At 43.3% G+C, this 21,037-nt stretch overlaps 1 protein-coding gene across 6 annotated transcripts in view; it reads right to left on the reverse strand.

Annotated features, from left to right (window-relative positions):
- CRIM1 (cysteine rich transmembrane BMP regulator 1) overlaps nt 1-6,614 on the reverse strand; it is a 209,389-nt gene extending 202,775 nt beyond the window's left edge. For 3 of the 6 annotated variants that reach the window (XM_086327461.1, XM_086327463.1, XM_086327462.1), the window contains exon 1: nt 6,092-6,565. In XM_086327461.1, coding sequence (XP_086183587.1) covers nt 6,092-6,422 — 331 coding nt within the window. In that variant the 5' untranslated portion in view covers nt 6,423-6,565. Of the gene's footprint in view, nt 1-6,091 lie in introns of all 6 variants that reach the window. The other 3 variants (XM_086327467.1, XM_086327465.1, XM_086327464.1) reach the window with 2 other exon arrangements.
- Nucleotides 6,615-21,037: the final 14,423 nt, after the last annotated feature.

The raw sequence follows: 21,037 nt of genomic DNA on the forward strand, positions 1-21,037 counted from the left end.
GAAGTGCTCCCAAAACGAAAGTGCCACTTTGAACAACAGCTGATAGAGCATTAAACATGTTGGGAAGCACTCTTGATACCTATCACAAGAACTCTGAGAATGGGTAGGCTCCCTTCCCCATCCCCCGCCAACAGAGGTCTTACTCAGGCTTCTGTACCTTATTGGACTTTGAATTCTCCTTTTCAGCTTTGCCACCTGAGCCTGAAAAGATCACCTCAGATCCTGCGATTCCTACAACAAATTTTAACCACATATCTCACTCACCAACTAATCATATAGAGACCAGAGAAATCACTTCTACTTGGCTTGAACTTATGATATAGACTTTTGAAGGTCTTGCCTCATTCCTTATCTTGATTATAAGAGTGGCTGGAGTAGGGCTCAGGTTTGAGAGGTCCCCAGGCTTCCCAGCTCCCCCTCCTCTCCTGCCACCCCAGGAGAAAGCCTTGTACAGAGTAGATCAATGAATGAGTGATTGATTTCTATGCAGAGACAAGCCAGAACTTTAAAAATTCAGCTTTGGAGAATTCAATCTTTGAGAAGGAAGGATTTCAGTTTGTTATTCATTCATGCTTGGCTAGTCCACTGTTTCTTCCTCAAATAATTAATTGAGCTTTACTGGGGTGTCTCCAAAACCCTCATCCTGCATGTGCCCTGTGGAACACAGTGTCATAGGAACCTGCTTCAAATGTATTTACCTTCCACTCATTTTACCATCATCTCCCTGATGGTATTTACACATGAAAGCAGCACTGCCATCTCTCATGTTAGTTAGTGCATGTTAGCCTGAACGACGTTAAACACACCCACATTTTTCAGGAATTTCACAATTAATGTCTGGAATGTGTTTTGGATTATTCTTCAAAGGATGACATAGTTGCCCTAAGATGCATTCAGTATTTTTCCCCTCCCATTTGTCATTCTTTAGTCCTCCCACTCCATTATCTTTTTGGGCCATCTGTTTTATCCATTTCCCCCCAACTTTGTAATTCCTGCCCCATGATTCCCTGAAGCATCCCCTTGTTCATCCAGATCATCACATTTTAAGCCATAAACACAGAAACCTGCACCGCACTGCTAGTTCTCCAGGCCAGAATACTGGAGTGGGTAGCCTTTCCCTTCTCCAGGGGATTTTCCCAACCCAGGGATCGAACCCAGGTCTTGCAGTTCGGATTGCAGGCAGAATACATTGCTGGCAGATTCTTTACCAGCTGAACCACAAGGGAAGCCCAATAACTCCCACAACTGGTTTTAACGCCCAAAGTCTAAGGATTATTCAGATGGTTTTCTTCATAAGTTAATAACATTTACTACAGTAAATTTACCTGTATGCTCGTCATGGCACTTGGAGAGTAAATGCGTGTTAATGGCAGCAAGATCCCCAGACGTGCTGTTTTTGCCCTTCCAGTGCTATGCCACTCAACCCACCCCTCGCCAAGTGTTTTATGTGACTGGACTCCTTGACGGCAGTGAGGGTTCTGTAAGCTTGACAGTCAAAATCAAAGTCATGAAGTCCTGTCATTTGAATATGTGCAGTGAATAGACTCTCCACATTTTGTCAATATTTACTCTGGGGAAGAACTAATTATTTCCTTGTTTACTTACATTGGTTCCTCTTCCCATGCTGTATTAAGGTGATTTCATAGGCCCTCTGCTTGCTTCTGTCTCTGGCATCTAAGAACTTTACCTAAAGACTTTTGAGATGGAAACTGAAACACCTTCCTCAAAAACAAGGAGCTCTGGGTGTTTTCATTTTTCTAACATCAGTACAAGAATATTAACTTTGCCCATCCCCTCTTCTATTTAACTGGTAAAAATCCAAATCCATGGACTCTTAACTCTGAGTCCTGCATTATAGATGGATGAGAGGAGATCTGTGGCTAGTGTGCAACCGACTGGTTTGATTTGTTCCCTGGCCTCCTAGAGCCTGTTCCCTAGGCCTCACCTCAGATCCTCCAAAAACCTTTTTCCAAGGAGTCGTCATCTCCAGTGAGTGAAAAAAAACCATAACCTTCTTAACGTCAACAGTTTCAGAAAACATTCCATTCTCTGCTGTGAATACCCACCCCACATCCTCGGTTTTACTTACTGCCCCGTGACAAGTGGGTGGAAAGAAAAGTTAAAATACCTGGGGGAAATCAAAGGAGGATTGAGCTTTGAAAGAGACAGTTCTCACATGGCAGAGGTGAAAACACAGTTCCATTCCATAAACACGAACCACTGAGTAAATAATCACCAGGTGGGAAAAAAGTGCTTCTCTGTGATAGGGATCGCCTGGCTCTAAGGCAAAGTTCTCAGAGCAAAGCACTCTATAGTGTCCACTAGGTTCCTCACCACTCTGCCCTCACAAACCGTCAAGCTTAAGCCATCGCTGCCCTTTCCTTACTTAGAGAAGGCTGGTCATGCTCCCCCCACCCACCCCTTCCTTACAGAAGCATATTATACGAGTTCACAGAGGAGGAAAAATGGACCTCACCCCGTGGTCTGAAACATAAACCTCACTGGCCAATCCAAACATTCTTCCTAGAAAATCTGAGTATTTTTTCTCAACCCTGTCTTTCATGTTCCAAAGAGGTCTCCTACCCTGTCTTCTCAGGAGTTCAGACTCCAAACTTATTTCTATGGCTTCTAAGCGATTTACCTAGAGGCAGGCACCCTAACCAAGGAGCAGGCCACTTAGGAAGCTGCAAAGGGCAACAGGAAGACTCACTGAATCAGTGGAAATGGGAAAGGGATCTTCCCAGGGGCCAGAAAGCACTTCACAGAGTAGAGAAAAATGGAGGTATCTGGCTCTCTGCTCAACTTTAAATACAGACATAGCCAAAGATTTTTTTTTTTAAAGGAACAAGTATGTCAGGATTTACTTAGTTAACAGTCTAAATGATGCAGAAAAGAAGTCCAGGTGTATGTGTCACATGATTCACTCTTCGCATCATTTAACCTTTTCAGAAAATATTTTTCCCTCAGTGTTCTTTCTATGGAAAAAACTGTTCTTCCATGTATTCAATGCACATTCACTGAGAGCCTACTATGACTCAGGATGCCTTAAAAACCTAAGGCAGGGAACCACAATTTGGAAGGGGTCAATTTCAGACCCTACTTTATCTACTTACTTTGTGAACTGAAGTTAAAAACCTGATTTTTTTTTTCCTCTCATAAAGCTAGTATGGGGAGTGATATAAATAAAAATTACCGCAAGTTGGCAGATAGAGCAATGTAATTTGTATTTAAATTATGTCAACGAAAACAGGTGAGTCATGATAACATTTCTATACCATGTAATATGTTTTCCTCAGTATAGTCAGTTAAACAAGTTTCAAAAGAGTTTTCATTAACAGATACAACCAGTAGGGGTCATTTTAGTGCAAAAATTGCAGCAAAAGACTTCCTCATGAACAAAATGTATCAATTTCTATTTGTTAGTTATGATAATTATGTGCAAATTTCTGAATAAAAATGGAAACTGAGGGAAACACTGGCCATTCAGAAGTTTTTTGCCAACTAAGAGAAAAACAAGAGAATGTCAGCATCCTCTAGGGTAATTACTGCCATAGAATGACTCCTCTAATTCTTAAAAAGGAGAAAGAAAAAAGGCTACTCACTTATCTTGTTTCCATAAATCTTGTAATCACGTGAAAATTCTTGAAATTTTAGACACCCTATTGAAACAGCTGTCTAAATACAATCATCATGCTAGGTAACACTGTCCTTTCTACTTCGGGTCCATAGATTGCAACCTGATTGCTGCTTTTAGAGTTCTATAAAAAAATAAAGTAAAAAAATGCCCTGAGCACACAAAATTGGTAGCTGAAAACAGGCTGGCTAGATGGAAAGTACTGTTAAAGAACACTAAATGTGATATCATCATGCCAATAAATACTTCCAAGCATTTTCAAGATGAATACCAAGTGTGTAGAGTGTTAACAGAAGAAACGAAGCTATGAGGGATCACCTCATTTCAGAGGAATAAAAGGCTCACCAACAAACTGCCAAAATAACTCTATACAATGACACCAGGACATTGGTGCCAAAGCTCTTGATTAGCGTGAATGTTCCCTGAACTCCACATTTTCTTCACCAGAAATCTATCATGAAGTAACAAAACAAAGGTTAGAATCTTTAGAACCTTCCCAAGTCCTTCTCAGAGCACAGCAGTTTCCACCACATTTAACCTTGTTTCAGGGTGCTTGTTCTTTTCAGATTTATGGGAGGCTGGCTTAAGTAAATTACACACTTCAAGTAGCAGGGTTCAAAGCTGCATCTTTTGGTCCAACTCATTCAGAATTCCCAAAGTCAAACACATAAAATTGTATCAGAAGTTAATCTCCTGGCCATTTTTCTTCTTTGTGAGAAACAAAAACATGTTATACGGTGGGACTTAACACCAGGTGAGAGGCTTTTGTACTTGAGGTAAACAAACTCTTGTATCCCAATGTCCTCAGGGTGCATCGGTGCACCTCCCTGCAAGTGTTCCCTTCACTCATTACTGCCCACTAGCTTCCAAACCAGAAAGGCCATCCTGATTTTCCAAAACTGTCCAAACTTTAAAATCTGCCTGGTGGCTCAGTGGTAGAACCCGCCTGCCAATGCAGGAGACGCAGGTTCCATCCCTGGGTCGGGAAGATCCCCTGGAGGAGGATATGGCAAACCACTCCAGTATTCTTGCCTGGGAAATCCCATGGACAGAGGCGCATGGCGGGCTATAGTCCATGGGGTCTCAAAAGAGTGGGACAGGACTGAGTAACTAAACAACAATAATCAACAAGCACGCACGTATGTAAAGAGAACCACAGAATGGAAGCCTTTCAACAGACCCTTGAGGCATCTACTTCCCCTCTGTTTCCCAGCACAATAAACAGACACGCAGAAGGATGCTTCAGAATAAACCCCTCCCTGGTCTCCTGCGCGCAGGCTGTTGAGTATTGACGAAGACAGGAGCAGGGGCGCCTGTCCCTCCTCCGCCCCTCCAAAGTAAGGCTGCTGCGCTCTGCTCGCACACCAGGATGCCCCAGAACAGCACCACCGCCCCAACGTCAGCCCGAGCAGGGATCCTGCGTTTCACTGGTGCTCACTATTTGGCATTAGCCAAATAAAAGGAACTCACTGCGTCTCTCTAGACCCCAAACCTGACCAGGCACCCCGAGGCCGGCGGGCAGGGCTGAAGGCCAACACCCATCAACAGTGATTCTCCCAAGAAGGAGGGCTCCACTAACCCAATCCTTCTCCTTCCATCAGACACCATGGTGCACAATACTTCACTGGAGAAACCAGCAGAACAATCCTCGTTATTAAACACACACAAAAAAACAAGCAACACGACTGGAAAGACGCGGATATCTGCTCTTAAAAAGCAGCCACTAATAGTACAGAAACAACTTTTCACTCCTAGGTGCAAGCCCCCCGCCCGGCCCCCCACCCCTCCCTTCATTCAGGAGAGAAAGCCTTTGACCACTTTCAATAGGCAAATAAATGAGTAACCACCGTCTGTAACTTCCCCTGGGCTGACATATTCCGGAGCTGAAACTGATTTATATGCGCAGGAGGAGGAAGGGGGTGAAGGAAAAGCGCAAGGAAAAAATAATACAAGAGTCACACAGGGAGTGTGAGCTGCAGACACGTCTCCTCCGCCAGCAGAAAATGGACTTAAGTGGACGTAGTGCAGCACTCGGTTCCACACTGCGCTAGTGCGGGGAGGGCGGCAGGGGCTGGACTCCCCGAGGGGCTCGCCATAGCCTCCGCAGTGCCCCCTGCCCGCGGCGCCCCCACCTCCGGGCGCAAAGCCTGGCCACTCCACCCAACCCCAACCCGATGGGCCACACGTGTGCGCGTTTGTGCGCGGCCGGGGGCGATCTCCCACCCGCCGGCCCCCACCCACGCAACCCAACCTCTCCCGCGGCCGGCCAGGCATCCGGGGAAGCAGCGAACTGGGAACCCAGGGACGCAGGGCTCACTCCCGGGGGTGGCGGGCGCCCCTCCTTTCCGAAGAACCCTCTCTCCTCGGGAAAGTCTCGGCCAAACTTTGTTCGGCGCCACCAGTGCCGAGGGGGCGGCGCGGGCCAGGTGGGAGGGGGCCCGCGGCGGGCGGCCGTACCTTCGCAGACGCCCACTTCGTACTCGGTGATGGAGTCGCCATTGAGCGGGGGGCGGATGACACAGCGCAGCCCCCGGTCGCAGGCTCCGTGGAGCCCGTAGGCGCCGCCGCAGCTCTCGTTTCTCTGGCGGGCGCACATGTAGCAGCAGCCGCAGAAGCCCTGCACGATGCTCCCGGGGCAGCTCTTGGGCTCTTCGCACTTGGACTCGTCGCAGGGCAGGCAGACCAGCGCCCGGGTGCCGGAGCGCGCCAGCAGCAGCAACAGCCCCAGCAGCGAGACCAGGAGGTGCCCGCAGCCGGCCAGCCCCCTGCCCCCCGCCACCAAGTACATCCTCCTGCGCCGCCGCCGCCTCCTCCTCGCAGCCGGGCCGGGAGCGGGGCGGGCGCCCTCCCCTGCGCGGGGCACACGCGCCGCCGCCGCACCCGCAGCCCGCGGTCCTCGCCGCCCCCCTCGGGGCCCCCGGGGCGAGCCTCCCCTCGCGGGGCGAGGCCCCCGCTCCCCCTGCGGGCCGCGCCGACCCGGAGCCCACTAGCGTTGGCGCCAGCAGTGGCTTCCCCTCCTCCTCCTCCTCCCGGGAGGGAGGGGGAAAAAAGAAAAAAAGTTTCCTCCCGGCAGCTCCGGTTCAACCCAAACTTCTGGCGGCGGCGGCGGCTGCGCTCGGCTCCAGCCCCGGCTGGCGGCGCCTCCTCCCTCTCTCCTCCTCCGCGTCGGCCGACCCCGCGGCGGCGGTGGTTGTGGCGGCGGCAGCGGCGCAGCCTCCGGGCCGGTCCCCGCCTCCCGAGCCGCCGAGTGGGCGCGGTGGCGCAGCAGAAGGTCCGCGGCGTCCGCTCCGCGCGCCCGGCTCGCCTCACTCCTGCGCCGCTCCTCCGGGCGCTTGTTTATGGCTCGAGCCTCCGCCGCTCGGGCTGCGCCCTCCCCCATCCTACCTCATCCCCCAACCCGCGCCCCCCCCGCCCCGCGCCGCGCGCAGCTCATTGGCTGCCCCCCCACCCCTTCTGGCCCGGCCGGCCCCCTCCCCCTCCTCCGCCTCCCTCCCCGGCAGCCGGGCCCTTCCTCCCTCGCACGCCTCCTCCTCCTCCCCCTCGGCCTCCCCGAGCTCAGCGCACCGAGCCGGCCCTGCGGCCGAGTCTTCGCGCGCCTCTCCCGCTACGGCATCTCCGGCGCGCTGCGGCTCGGGCGCACCGGCGAGCCATGAGAGTCGCGGCGTCCCGGAGCGCCCGCCAGCCTTCGGGGCCACCGTGGCTAGCTTGGGAGTCCCGAGGGCGAGGCAACTGCACCTCCGGGAAACGCTTTGAGCTCGGAGAGTGGCGGGGAACCCGGAGCTCGGGGCGGAGGGGAAGGCTGCAACCCTTGGCTGGTGCGCCCGCCGGATCGAAACCCGGGAAAGGGAAGCAAAACGCATGGAACCTCTGCAAAATTGGATGAGAATCCATCTTCCACTCGAGCTGGGAATAGAGTTTGTAAACGATATCATGTAATGGAGTCTCGGAACGCTCGAGACGCCTCCAGCGAAGCTGCTGGTGAATTAATTAAGTGCTTTAAAAGGTCTAGGTAAATATACCGGAGGATAAGAGGAAGACTGTTGGGGGCCGCTGTAGCTCTAGTGCGTTTTAGCTGTCCACATCTTGGTGTGTTTTGTCGCTCTGCCGTCTGTGCCGAGGTGCTTCATTAAAGGAGGGGGCGGATGGAAAGTAGAGGTGAATTTTTCTCCCTTGAGTAAGGCCGAATTGAATTACTACAAGTCTTGACATGACTAAACCTGCATATCTCATGCATCATTAATATCGTCTGTCATTGCCCCCTTTTCCCCAAGGTGGTGGACAAAAGTGGGTTTTAATTTTTTTTCATTTTCTGTGAATGTGCTAATAAAGAAGATGTTCTTTGTGTTAAACCAGGTAAAGAAGCAGCTGAAATGGTGCAGAATGCGTCGTGTGGAGGTTGTTTCTCATCTGTAGCTGTCAGAAAAAGCATCTCGACGTGATAGGCTCTGTAATGGCCCACCATTCCCAGGATGTGTTACAGGGTCAATAAAATTAGTGAATTAACAGAAAGTGACTAGGATCAGTGTGGGGGAAAAGAAAAATCAGATCTTGTGGCAGGTGTGAGATGGGAATGGCCTGCTGACCTTTTGATCCAAGATGGTCTGGCTGCAGGAAGGTGGCAGCCAAGTGGATCTGAAAATCCTGACTAATGAACCCAAAGTTAATAGCAGAGCAGTGTAAGGAGAGAAGAAACAAAGATGCCTTTGAAATCTTCTGTTTGCGGAACAAATTTATACTTCTTATAAACATTTTGGTTTAACCACTCTAATCCTGAAGGGAAAAGCCAAAGGTACCAGTGGAATATTCCCCAGTCATTGGAATCAGAAAACTAAACATTTCTCCAATCATAGTTCTTTGTCCTGAGAAGGGGAAGAGTCGCATTAATTATCACTGATTATTAGCAGTGGAAAGTGGGGAGTGAGCATACCATTTTCTGGAAGCATTTAAAGAGCTGTTGAGATGACTCGCTTCCAGGGATGTTGTAGGGACAGTTCCTATAGTTGTGTAGGAGGTCAGGTTAGATGATCTCCAAAGGACCTCATACCCTAAGGTTCTATAAGTATTAAGTGGTAAAATCATTTCAGATATGCTTGATATTCCATTAGCAAAATTCAAGAACAATAAAACATACAACGCTGTTGAACATGATTGTTTCTTGGACCCCAACGAGGCACCAGTACTCTACCGTGGGATTTGCCAACAAGCTGTCATCATTGAGCTGTGTTAAAAGGCCCTTTCCACTCTTGCAGAGGAGGTTATCTATATTTCTGTTCAAATGCAAGTATAAAGACATTATTAAAATGTAGCAGATAACATTGTAGGACTTAAGAGGAAAAGCCAAGGTCAGGTGATGGAAAAAAAATACAGAAGTGAGAAAGCTACTGTAGTTGAAAGAAAAGAGAATCATTGCCACGGTCTTGCTTTTATGTTTGTTTATTTTATTTTTAAAGGCAATATATTAAAGTTAGAGAAACCTAGAGATTGATCAAAAGCAAGGGACATTATTCCTGGGATTCCAGAGGTAGAAACTTCTGGAAGGTAGGTCAACACAGGTGATAGTCTGACTCCTCATGGGAATTGAAGTCAAATGTACACAAATTTGGATGTAACAGCTGAGAAAATTCCTTACACCTGGTCCTTCACCATAGCCTTAATAGAGAAAAAGAGAAAACAAGCATAGTTCCTTAAAGCCTGTAACTAGTGGCAAATAAGAAACCTGCAAGGGCCTGGCAGCTTATCTGAAACAGCGTGTAAAGTAGGAGCTCAGTTATGAAATAGCCGTTTCCCCTCTGGGATCCAGGAGAGACAGTAGGTGGCCAGAAGCCAAGGCAATGAGATTGGGGCTCAGACACAAAAGGATTCCCTCATCTTCAGAAAACAGACTTACGGATTCAAAAGAGATTAGGTGGGCCCAACATGGTGACAACTGGGGGTCAAGGGAGAGAGGGAGCTGGGGGGGATTATACAGACCCTGAAAGACATGTACAAATATAAGAGTTAGAGGCATACACGGAATATGGTTTAATGCCTCCTCTTCTGGGAAGCATCTTGAGCTTATTCCTTTAGCTGTTCTATAGCATTTTGTAATCACCTCTGCTTACATTTATCATGTTATATTACAAATGCTTATATTATATATATAAATTAAATATGTAAATAAATATGTTGTAATATAAACCTTTCTCTAAATAGTTCTGATTCACCCCATTAGATTGTCAGCTCATTGGAGAGGCCAGAACTTCTAAGAATGCGTGAGTACAGGAGTGGAAGAGAGGGATGGGTTACAGACAAAAGGATGTTTGAACTTTTCCATCTGTTGCCCCCTCTCTAGATTTTAGGAAATACCTTTTTTAAAAAAGCACTTGAAAGGGCTGGTTGGGGAAGGAGAGAGTCTTATAAACTGGGGTGGGGTGGGTTTGGGACCTAACAGGTCTGAAAGGAAAAGGAATCAGAGTATGCGGCTGGTAGACTTCTGGAAGAAGAGACAGGCCGCCCTCTATTGGCCGATGCGGGAGGGGAGGGGTTTGCTACATCGTTGAAAATGACTGAGAATCAAGTGCCCAGTTGGGGGCCTAGCAGCAAGTGGAAATGAGACGGTAATAGGCAGACTTAGTGTTAGGGCCCTCCTCCCTAGATACAGTGTCTATCTAGCCTAGCCTCTCTATTGTAGTCAGCTCTGGGAAGTTGCTGTGCGGATTTTCTGTTCTTGAGACGAAAATAGAAATGTAGAAGTTATCTTTTGAGTCAGACAGACTCTTAGAATTGAGTTGTGGGAAAAGTCTCGTTGTTTTATAAAGATGTTGCATACATACAAGAAAAATCTGACAAAACCAGGACAAGCAGCCTAGCTCCTTTCACCTTCTTCCCCCATCTCTCTGCTCCCCCTCAGCTTGGATTCAATCACGTGGATTCTCAGTCTTCTAGGCTTGGGCCATTTCAGTGACTCAGGAGGATCCCTAGATTGGGGACTAAGTGTCTGATATTGGACTCTGAACTTGGTACTTGGACTCATTTTTACCAAGGGAGGAAGTGGTCCCTGTCTTATGTGTCCCGCCTGTTAATGACTGCTGCTCCAGAGTTGGCAAGCATGTGCACAGAGCACAGATTCTCTGTAAGGTTTAGCCTAGGATCTTGTCTTCCACCACCTCCACACACACCTCCCTTTGCTGTTTACACACCATTTTGAACAAAGTATTCATCTTTTCTGAATCTGTTTCCTCCTCTGTAAAAGGGAGACTGGAATGCAGAGGACCAGTCACCCAGGGTACAGTGTGGATAAAATGGTTGTTCTCTTTTTCTATTTTTATTTTTAGAGCCCTTCCACTTGAGAGTCTCCTTGGGTTTTATACTTGAGCTGGGATCCCTGCTCTGTGATATCTCAGCACCTATTTCTATGCAGCATCTGCCAGACCAGAAATTTGCTTTTCTTCTTCTACTGATCAGTCGTTTGGTCCCACTTTGGCACTCTGTCTAATCTTGGGGTGTTTGTGATATTTTCCTGGACCCATTCCAGTCAAAGACTTATTTTCAAGGATATTCATTAATAATAATGATAATAATAATAGCTAACCTTTACAGAGAGCTTGCTAATAAGCACTTCACATGTCTTATTTTAACGAATCTACAGAATAGCCCTATAAGGCCATTGCCTTATAGAATTTCCAATGCCTCTATGATCTCTACTTCATAATTGAGGAATTGGAGGCACAGGAGGTTGTGTGATTTGCAAGGGCTCAGAACTGTGTTCATGACTTTCCTGTTTGGAACCTAGTGTACTTAACTGCCTTATGCAGTAATTTGAGGAATGGCAGGTTGCTTTCCTTTGCAGTCTTATTGTATTTTGTGAACCTACTTTAAAATTGTTAGTATCTGTGAGGATATCTTGGTTTCTTCACTAATTTGCATATGAAAATAGTGATTTATATTTTTCTAAAAATGGAAATAGCTTGATTAGTTTTGTAATTACTGAATTGCAATATTTATATAGTGTTTGCTTCATGCATATTGACTAATTACCTGGGTATATTACCACTTCTGGGTAATAACCACTTCTGGGGCTTCCCTGGTGGCACTAGTGATAAAGAACCTGCCTGCCAATGCAGGAGACACAGGTTCAGTCCCTGGGTCAGGAAGATCCCCTGGAGGAGGGCATGGCAATTCACTCCAGTATTCTTGCCTGGAGAATCCCATGAACAGAGGAGCCTAGCAGGCTACAGTCCATGTGGTCACAAAGAGTCAGACATGACTGAAGTGACTTAGCACAACATAGCATATTACCACTTCTAATCCTCACTCCAGCCTGATGAGGTAGGTACAGAATTACTTGCATTTTACAGTGAGAAGCCAGAGACACAGAAAGGTTAGATTATATGCTCAATAGAATATTTATATGAAAGGAAAAAATGGGATGCAAAACCAGGCAGTATGGCTCCAGAATCCACATTATGCAATTCTACTCATAGTACATATTCTTTACAAATGTATGCCCATTGAGGGGGAGGTTGAGAAAATATAAGGTTTTTTTTTTTTTAAAGGAAAAACTTAACACTACCCATAAACCACTCTAATAACATTTGTTATACATCTTGAAGGCTTTTTTCCCCCTATACAGTATAAAATGAAAGATGGACTAGTCATCCTAATTTATAATTGCTTTTTTACATATCCATATACATAGCATATTGATCTTTCAGTTCAGTTCGGTTCAGTTGCTCAGTCGTGTCCAACTCCTTGCAACCCCATGAATTGCAGCACGCCAGGCCTCCCTGTCTATCACCAACTCCCGGAGTTCACTCAAACTCATGTGCATCGAGTTGGTCATGCCATCCAGCCATCTCATCCTCTGTCGTCCCCTTCTCTTCCTGCCCCCAATCCCTCCCAGCATCAGGGTCTTTTCCAATGAGTCAACTCTTCGCATGAGGTGGCCAAAGTATTGGAGTTTCAGCTTTAGCATCAGTCCTTCCAGTGAACACCCAGGACTGATCTCTTTTAGGATGGACTGGTTGGATTTCCTCGCAGTCCAAGGGACTCTCAAGAGTTTTCTCCAACACCACAGTTCAAAAGCATCAGTTCTTCGGTGCTCAGCTTTCTTCACAGTCCAACTCTCACATCCATACATGACCACTGGAAAAACCATAGGCTTAACTAGATGGACCTTTGTTGGCAAGATAATATCTATGCTTTTCAATATGCTCTCTCAGTTCAGTTCAGTCACTCAGTCGTGTCCGACTCTTTGCGACCCCATGAATCGCAGCACACCAGGCCTCCCTGTCCATCACCAACTCCTGGAGTTCACTCAGACTCACGTCCATTGAGTCAGTAATGCCATCCAGCCATCTCATCCTCTGTCGTCCCCTTCTCTCTAGGTTGGTCATAACTGTCCTTCCAAGGAGTAAGTGTCTTTTAGTTTCATGACTGCAATCACCATCTGCAGTGATTTTGGAGCCCCCCAAAATAAAGTCAGCCACTGTTTCCCCGTCTATTTGCCATGAAGTGATGGGACCAGATGCCATGATCTTCGTTTTCTGAATGTTGAGCTTTAAGCCAACTTTTTCACTCTCCTCTTTCACTTTCATCAAGAGTTGCTCTTTACTTTCTGCCATAAGGGTGGTGTCATCTGCATATCTGAGGTTACTGATATTTCTCCTGGCAGTCTTGATTCCCCCTTGTGCTTCTTCCAGCCCAGCGTTTCTCATGACGTACTCTGCATATAAGTTAAATAAGCAGGGTGACAATATGCAGCCTTGACGTACTCCTTTTCCTATTTGGAACCAGTCTGTTGTTCCATGTCCAGTTCTAACTGTTGCTTCCTTACATGGATATAGGTTTCTCAAGAGGCAAGTCAGGTGGTCTGGTATTCCCATCTTTTTCAGAATTTTCCACAGTTTGTTGTGACCACACAGTCAAAGGCTTTGGCGTAGTCAATAAAGCAGAAATAGATGTTTTTCTGGAACTCTTGCTTTTTCCATGATCCAGTGGATGTTGGCAATTTGATCTCTGGTTCCTCTGCCTTTTCTAAAACCAGCTTGAACATCTGGAAGTTCATGGTTCATGTACTGCTGAAGCTGACTTTAGGGTCATATTGATCTTTAGGGTCAATAACTGCATCCTTTTTATCACTGAATACCATTTCATTGAATAGGTATACTATGTTATATTTAATCATGACATAATATACTTTTAGGATTTTTTGTTTGTTTATTTTACATTTCCACTGTCATAAACAAAGCTGCAATGGTTTCCTACTTAGCCAGATTTACAAATTGCCTAGTGATTTTCTTTAGGTATTTCCTAAATTGGAATTGATAATTGTGGGTCCAAAAGTAGGCTGTTTTTTCACATGCATTGCCAGAATGCCTCCTACAAACTCTTATCAGCGCACATTCCCTCCAACATTTAGTGAAAGTGCTCATCTCCCCAGGGTAGAGGGCCTTGTTAAAAACCTTTCCCTGTTGCTTGGAAAGCACATTACATTGCAAAACTTTTTTTTTTTTACTTAAAAAAAATTTTTTTTTGGTTTGCATTCATTGTTTTATTAGATGCTTTAAGATGATCAATATTTGGAGGCTTTAACTATGAATCATCAAATATGTTAATATTACATATTACCAAATCATGTAGCCTGATAAACTGTATGCAGTAGGATTTTAAAGAACAGTGTTATGTCCTTAATTAAAAATTTTCTCCCAAGAAAGGACTTTTTATAAAACCAAACTAATGAAAGGGAATAAATGATTGAGATCCATCCAAAAGGTAAAGGTCTTTTAGTTGATATTCTCTGCTTATGAGCATTCTTCTCAATGTCTGGAAAAAAATAAGAGTGAGAAAATTGAGGTGAGACTCTTGACCTATGGCGAGACAGAGATTTTCACTCTTGCAGTGCTACGCACCTCCCCATATTCTCTGACTACATAGCCGCCTGTTCTGTTTCCTGGTTTGAACAGCCTTAAGGTTCATAGATGCAAGTTGCAGATGCCTTTCCCCAAATCTAAATGCCATCTGCGCTTCCCTGGTTGCTCAGTGGTGAAGAATCCACCTGCTAATGCAGGAGACTCAGGTTTGATCCCCAGGTTGGGAAGAATCCCCTGGGGAAGGAAATGGCAATCCACTCCAGTAATCTTGCCTGGGAAATCCCATGGACAAAGGAGCCTGGCGGGCTATAGTCCATAGGGCTGCAAAAGAGTCAGACGCAATTTAGTGACTCAACAACAAAAAATGGCATCCATGTTGAGAAATACAGCTATATTTTTTTCAACAGGGATATCATTACTCAATGCATTCTAAAAGTGTTTATTTTGGAATTGCCTTGTGAATCTCATGAAAAAATAAAACTCAATTGTTTAATCTTTGCATCTGACCCAACTTATTGTAACTTAGTTTTTATGATATCAAATTCATCCTCTAAGAATGGATATTTGTTGTGAATGTTTAAAAGAACCAACACATATTCCAGAGAAAATCTTTTTTAAAAAGAGTTTAAAACATGGTGATCACTTCACAACATATACAAATATTGAATCATTATGTTGTACACCTGTAAATTATATAATGTTATATGTCAATTATATCTCAATTTTAAGAAGTGAGAGTCATCAGTGGCTTTCATGCAATAAACATACAGCTTTTCCAAGTAACAACAGAAAGGAGACATCACTTATCTCAATGTAAATTCTGACATGATAATGTTCATCAGAATCCTAATTTTTTTATATTCATAGGCTATATATCATACAGCTGTTTTGTCACTGAAATGAGAATTTATTACCTATTTTCTGGGGATAATGATAGTGCTTACCAATATCCGTATTCTGTCTTTCATTCTGGACACACAACTAGACAACACTTAGCACTTTCTTTGCAGTAGATGGGCACCTGGAACATAAATAGATGTGGTGGGGACCTTGTCCAGGCTTGCCTTTATTCCTGTGTGTTTTCCACAATCCTATGTATTTTTTTCTCTCTCTCAGCTAGCTGGCTGCAGAGCATACCACGGGGGATCCTGAAACCCTGTAAGAATCTCAAACCATTAAGTGGTACATCCTGGGTGCCTGCATGACTGCATGAAGCAGATCTCCTGTATACAGAAAAATTCACATATACCTACTTCACAGAATCTCAGGAGCCTGTAATTTGAGTGAGAAATGAATCTTTACTGTGATAAGTCACTGAGATTTGGGGCTTATCTGTTACAGCAGTTAGCCTAACCTGTTATTTTAAACAGAAATAATGTTAACCATTTATTCTTACATTTGCTATTATTATACATTCTCAGACAAGATGCAATTTTGACGTGCACTTATTACTAACTTGCATTTGCCAATAGACTGTATAATGAATATATAATGACTAGGTTACTGATCCTGGCATTTAAAATATTTTATATATTATGGTGTTCCAAGAAGACCTTAGCTTTTTGTTAGAACTGATTAGTGGCAATAAAATAAGTGATATCAAAACTTTCCACTTACTCAAATGAGAGGATGGTCATCTAAATATATTATGTTTACCCAGTGAGTTTTATTTCCTGAGTTTCCACAGTCTCTTTCTCATGACTTTATTGTGGGTCACCAAGGCCCTGGGTCCTGTGCAACTCATTAAAGAATGAAGCTCTTCAAATCCTCAATTTCCTTCTTTTTTCCAAGTCCTTCAGAACATACTGCTTCCTCTCCAAACCTCTTTGTCAAGACTGCCTGTGTGTGCTCCTGTTTGAAGCCTTCGCATTACCATCAACCTCATTACATCCACAGACTTTAAATCAGCACCTCTTCTGATTTCTCAATGAATCTTAAGGAATATTTTAATATTTTGGTTTTATGTTTAATATATTGATATCATATCTATATTCTCTGTCATTAATTATCTTTGATAGCTTAATACATCTTGATCATCTTGTTGCTGTTGTTCAGTTGCTAAGTTGGGTCTGACTCTGTGATCCCATAAACTGCAGCGTGCCAGGTTTCCCTTTCCTTCAGTATTTCCCGGAGTTTGCTCAAACTCGTGTCCATTGAGTCGATGATGCCCCGCAAACATCTCATCCTCTGTTGCCCCCTTCTCCTCCTGCCCTCAATCTTTCCCAGCATCAGAGTCTTTTCCAATGAGGCAGCTCTTTGAATCAGGTGGCCAAAGTATTGGAGCTTCAGCATCAGTCCTTCCAATGAACATTCAGGGTTGATTTCCTTTAGGATTGATTGGTTTGATCTCCTTGTAGTCCAAGGGACTCTCAAGCATCTTCTCCAGCACCACAGTTCAAAAGCATCAATTCTTTGGCTCTCAGCCTTCTTAATGGTCCAACTCTCACGTCCATACATGACTACTGGAAAAACCATAGCTTTGACTATATGGACCTTTGTCAGCTGTCTCTGCTTTTTAATATACTATTTAGGTTTGTCATAACTTTTCTTCCAAGAAGCAAGTGTCTTTTAATTGATTTTGGAGCCTAAGAAAATAAAATCTGTCACTGTTTCCATTGTTTCCCCATCTATTTGCCATGAAGTGATGGGACCAGATGCCCTGATCTTAGTTTTTGGAATGTTAAGTTTTAAGCCAGTTTTTTTTTTTTTTTTCACTCTCCTCTTTCACCCTCATCAAGAAGCTCTTTAGTTCCTCTTCATCTTCTGGTATTAGAGTGGTATCATCTGCATATCTGAGGTTATTGATCATCAAATGGTCAATACTGAAATCAGATTGATTATATTCTTTGTAGCCAAAGTTGAAGAAGCTCTGTCAGAAGTCAGCAAAAACAAGACCTAGAGCTGTCTATGGCTCTGATCATGAGCTCCTAATTGCAAAATTCAGGCTTAAATTGAAGAAAGTAGGGAAAACCACTAGACCATTCAGGTACAACCTAATCATATTCCTTATGATTATACAGTGACAAATAGATTGACTATTGACTATTCACTATAGAGGTGACAAATAGATTCAAGGGATTAGATCTGGTAGAGTGCCTAAGAACTATAGACAGAAGTTCATAACACTGAACAGGAAGAGGTGACCAAATCTATCCCCAAGGAAAAAAAATGCAACAAGGCAAAGTGGTTGTCTGAGGAGGGCTTACAAATAGCTAAAAAAAGAAGAGAGGCAAAAGGCAAAGGAGAAGGGGAAAGATATACTCTACTGAATGCAAGTTCCAAAGAATAGCAAGGAAATGTAAGATTTTTAAGTGAACAATGCAAAGAAATAGAGGAAAACAATAGAATGGAAATGACTGGAGATCTTCATTTTAAATTAATTAATTTTAATTGGAGGCTAATTACTTTACAATATTGTGGTGGTTTTTGCCATACACTGACATGAATGAGCCATGGGTGTACATGTGTCCCCATCCTGAAACCCTTTCCACCTCCCTCTCCATCCCATCCCTCAGGGTTGTCCCAGTGCACTGGCTTTGAGTGCCCTGTTTCATGCATCGAACTTAGACTGGTCATCTATTTCACATATGGTAATATACATGTTTCAATGCTATTCTCTAAAATCGTCTCACCCATGCCTTCTCCCACAGAGTCCAAAAGTCTGTTCTTTATCTGTGTTTCTTTTGCTGTCTCACATATAGGGTCATCGTTACCATCTTTATAAATTCCATATATATGTGTTAATATAGTATATAAGTGTTTTTCTTTCTGACTTACTTCACTCTGTATAACAGGCTCCAGTTTCATCCACCTCATTAGAACTGATTGATTCAAATGTATTATTTTTAATAGCTCAGTAATATTCCATTGTGTATATTTACCACAGCTTTCTTATCCATTTGCCCGCCGATGGACATCTAGGTTGCTTCCATGTCCTGGCTATTGTAAACAGTGCTGCGATGAACATTGGGGTACACATGTCTCTTTCACTTCTTGTTTCCTCGGTGCACATGCCTAGCAGTGAGATTGCTGGGTCATATGGCAGTTCTAGTTCCAGTTTTATGAGGAATCTCCACACTGTTCTCCATAGTGGCTGTACTAGTTTGCTTTCCCACCAACAGTGTAAGAGGGTTCCCTTTTCTCCACACTGTCTCCAACATTTATTGTTAGTAGACTTTTTGATAGCAGCCATTTTGACTGGCATGAAATGGTACCTCATTGTGGTTTTGATTTGCATTTCTCTGATAATGAGTGATGTTGAGCATCTTTTCATATGTTTGTTAGCCATCTGTATGTCTTCTTTGGAGAAATGTCTGTTTAGTTCTTTGGCCCATTTTTTGATTGGACTGTTTATTTTTCTGGAATTGAGCTGCATGAGTTGCTTGTATATTTTTGAGATTAATTCTTTGTCAGTTGCTTCATTTGCTATTATTTTCTCCCATTCTGAAGGCTGTCTTTTCACCTTGCTTATAGTTTTCTTTGTTGTGCAAAAGCTTTTAATTTTAATTAGGTCCCATTTGTTTATTTTTGCTTTTATTTCCATTACTTTGGGAGGTGGGCCATAGAAGATCTTGCTGTGATTTGTCAGAGAGTGTTTTGCTTATGTTTTCCTCTAGGAGTTTTATAGTTTCTGGTCTTACATTTAGATCTTTAATCCATTTTGAGCTTATTTTTGTGTATGGTATTAGAAAGTGTTCTAGTTTCATTCTTTTACACGTGGTTGACCAGTTTTCCCAACACCACTCGTTAAAGAGATTGTCTTTTCTCCACTGTGTATTTTTTGTCTCCTTTGTCAAAGATAAGGTGTCCATAGGTGCGTGGATTTATCTCTGGGCTTTCTATTTTGTTCCATTGATCTATGTTTCTGTCTTTGCACTTGTACCATACTGTCTTGATGACTGTAGCTTTGTAGGATAGTCTGACGTCAGGCAGGTTGATTCCTCCAGTTCCATTCTTCTTTCTCAAGATTTCTTTGGCTTTCTGAGTTTTTTTTTTTTTTTTTTTTTTAATTTGTATACAAATTGTGGAATTATTTGTTCTAGTTCTCTGAAAAATACCATTGGTTGCTTGATAAGGATTGCATTGAATCTATATATTGCTTTAGGTAGTATACTCATTTTCACTATATTGATTCTTCCAATCCATGAACATGGTATATTTCTCCATGTATTTGTGTCATCTTTGTTTTCTTTCATCAGTGTTTTATACACACACACACACACACACACACACATGTCTTTTGTTTCTTTAGGTAGATTTATTCCTAAGTATTTTATTCTTTTTGTCACAGTGGTGAATGGGATTGTTTCCTTAATTTCTCTTTCTGTTTTCTCATTGTTAGTATATAGGAATGCAAGGGATTTCTGTGTATTAATTTTATATCCTGCAACTTTACTATATTCATTGATTAGCTCTAGTAATTTTCTGGTGGAGTCTTTAGGGTTTTCTATGTAAAGGATCATGTCATCTGCAAACAGGGAGAGTTTACTTCTTTTTCAATCTGGATTAATTTCTTTTTCTTCTCTGATTGCTGTGGCTAAAACTTCCAAAACTATGTTGAATAGTAGTGGTGGTGAGAGTGGGCACCCTTGTCTTGTTCCTGACTTTAGGGGAAATGCTTTCAATTTTTCACCATTGAGGATAATGTTTATTGTGGGTTTATCATATATGGCTTTTATTATGTTGAGGTATGTTCCTTCTATGCCTGCTTTCTGGAGGGTTTTTATCATAAATGGATGTTGAATTTTGTCAAAGGCTTTATCTGCATCTATGGAGATAATCACATGGTTTGTATCTTTCAGTTTGTTAATGTGGTGTATCACATTGACTGATTTGCAAATATTGACAAATCCTTGCACTGGGATAAAGCCCACTTGGTCATGATGTATGATCTTTTTAGTATGTTGTTGGATTCTGTTTGCTAGAATTTTGTTGAGGATTTTTGCATCTGTGTTCATCAGTGATATTGGCCTATAGTTTTCTTTTTTTGTGGCATCTTTGTCTGGTTTTGACATTAGGGTGATGGTGGCCTCATAGAATGAGTTTGGGAATTTACCTTCCTCTGCAATTTTTTGGAAGAGTTTGAGTAGGATAGGTGTTAGCTTTTCTCTAAATTTTTGGTAGAATTCATCTGTGAATCTGGTCCTGGGCTTTTGTTTGTTGGAAGATTTTTTTTTATTACAGTTTCTATAATTACAGTTTCCACGCTTGTGATGGGTCTGTTAAGATTTTCTGTCTCTTCCTGGTTCAGTTTTGGAAGGTTATACTTTTCTAAGAATTCATCAATTTCTTCCAAGTTGTCCATTTTATTGGCACATAGTTGCTGATATGTGCCATAAAAGTAGTCTTTTATGATCCTTTGTGTTTCTGTGTTGTCTGTTGTAATTTCTCCATTTTAACTTCTAATTTTGTTGATTTGATTCCTCTCCTTCTTTTCTTGATGAGTCTGGCTAATGGTTTGTCTATTTTAATTATCTTATCAAAGAACCAGCTTTTAGTGTTGTTGCATTTTGCTATGGTCTCCTTTGTTTCTTTCTCATGTATTTCTGCTCTA

The sequence above is a fragment of the Bos grunniens genome, chromosome 11 (assembly GCF_055505025.1).
Source record: "Bos grunniens cultivar Pamir isolate PY7600 chromosome 11, Bosgru_T2T1.0, whole genome shotgun sequence".
NCBI classification, from domain to species: Eukaryota; Metazoa; Chordata; class Mammalia; order Artiodactyla; family Bovidae; genus Bos; species Bos grunniens.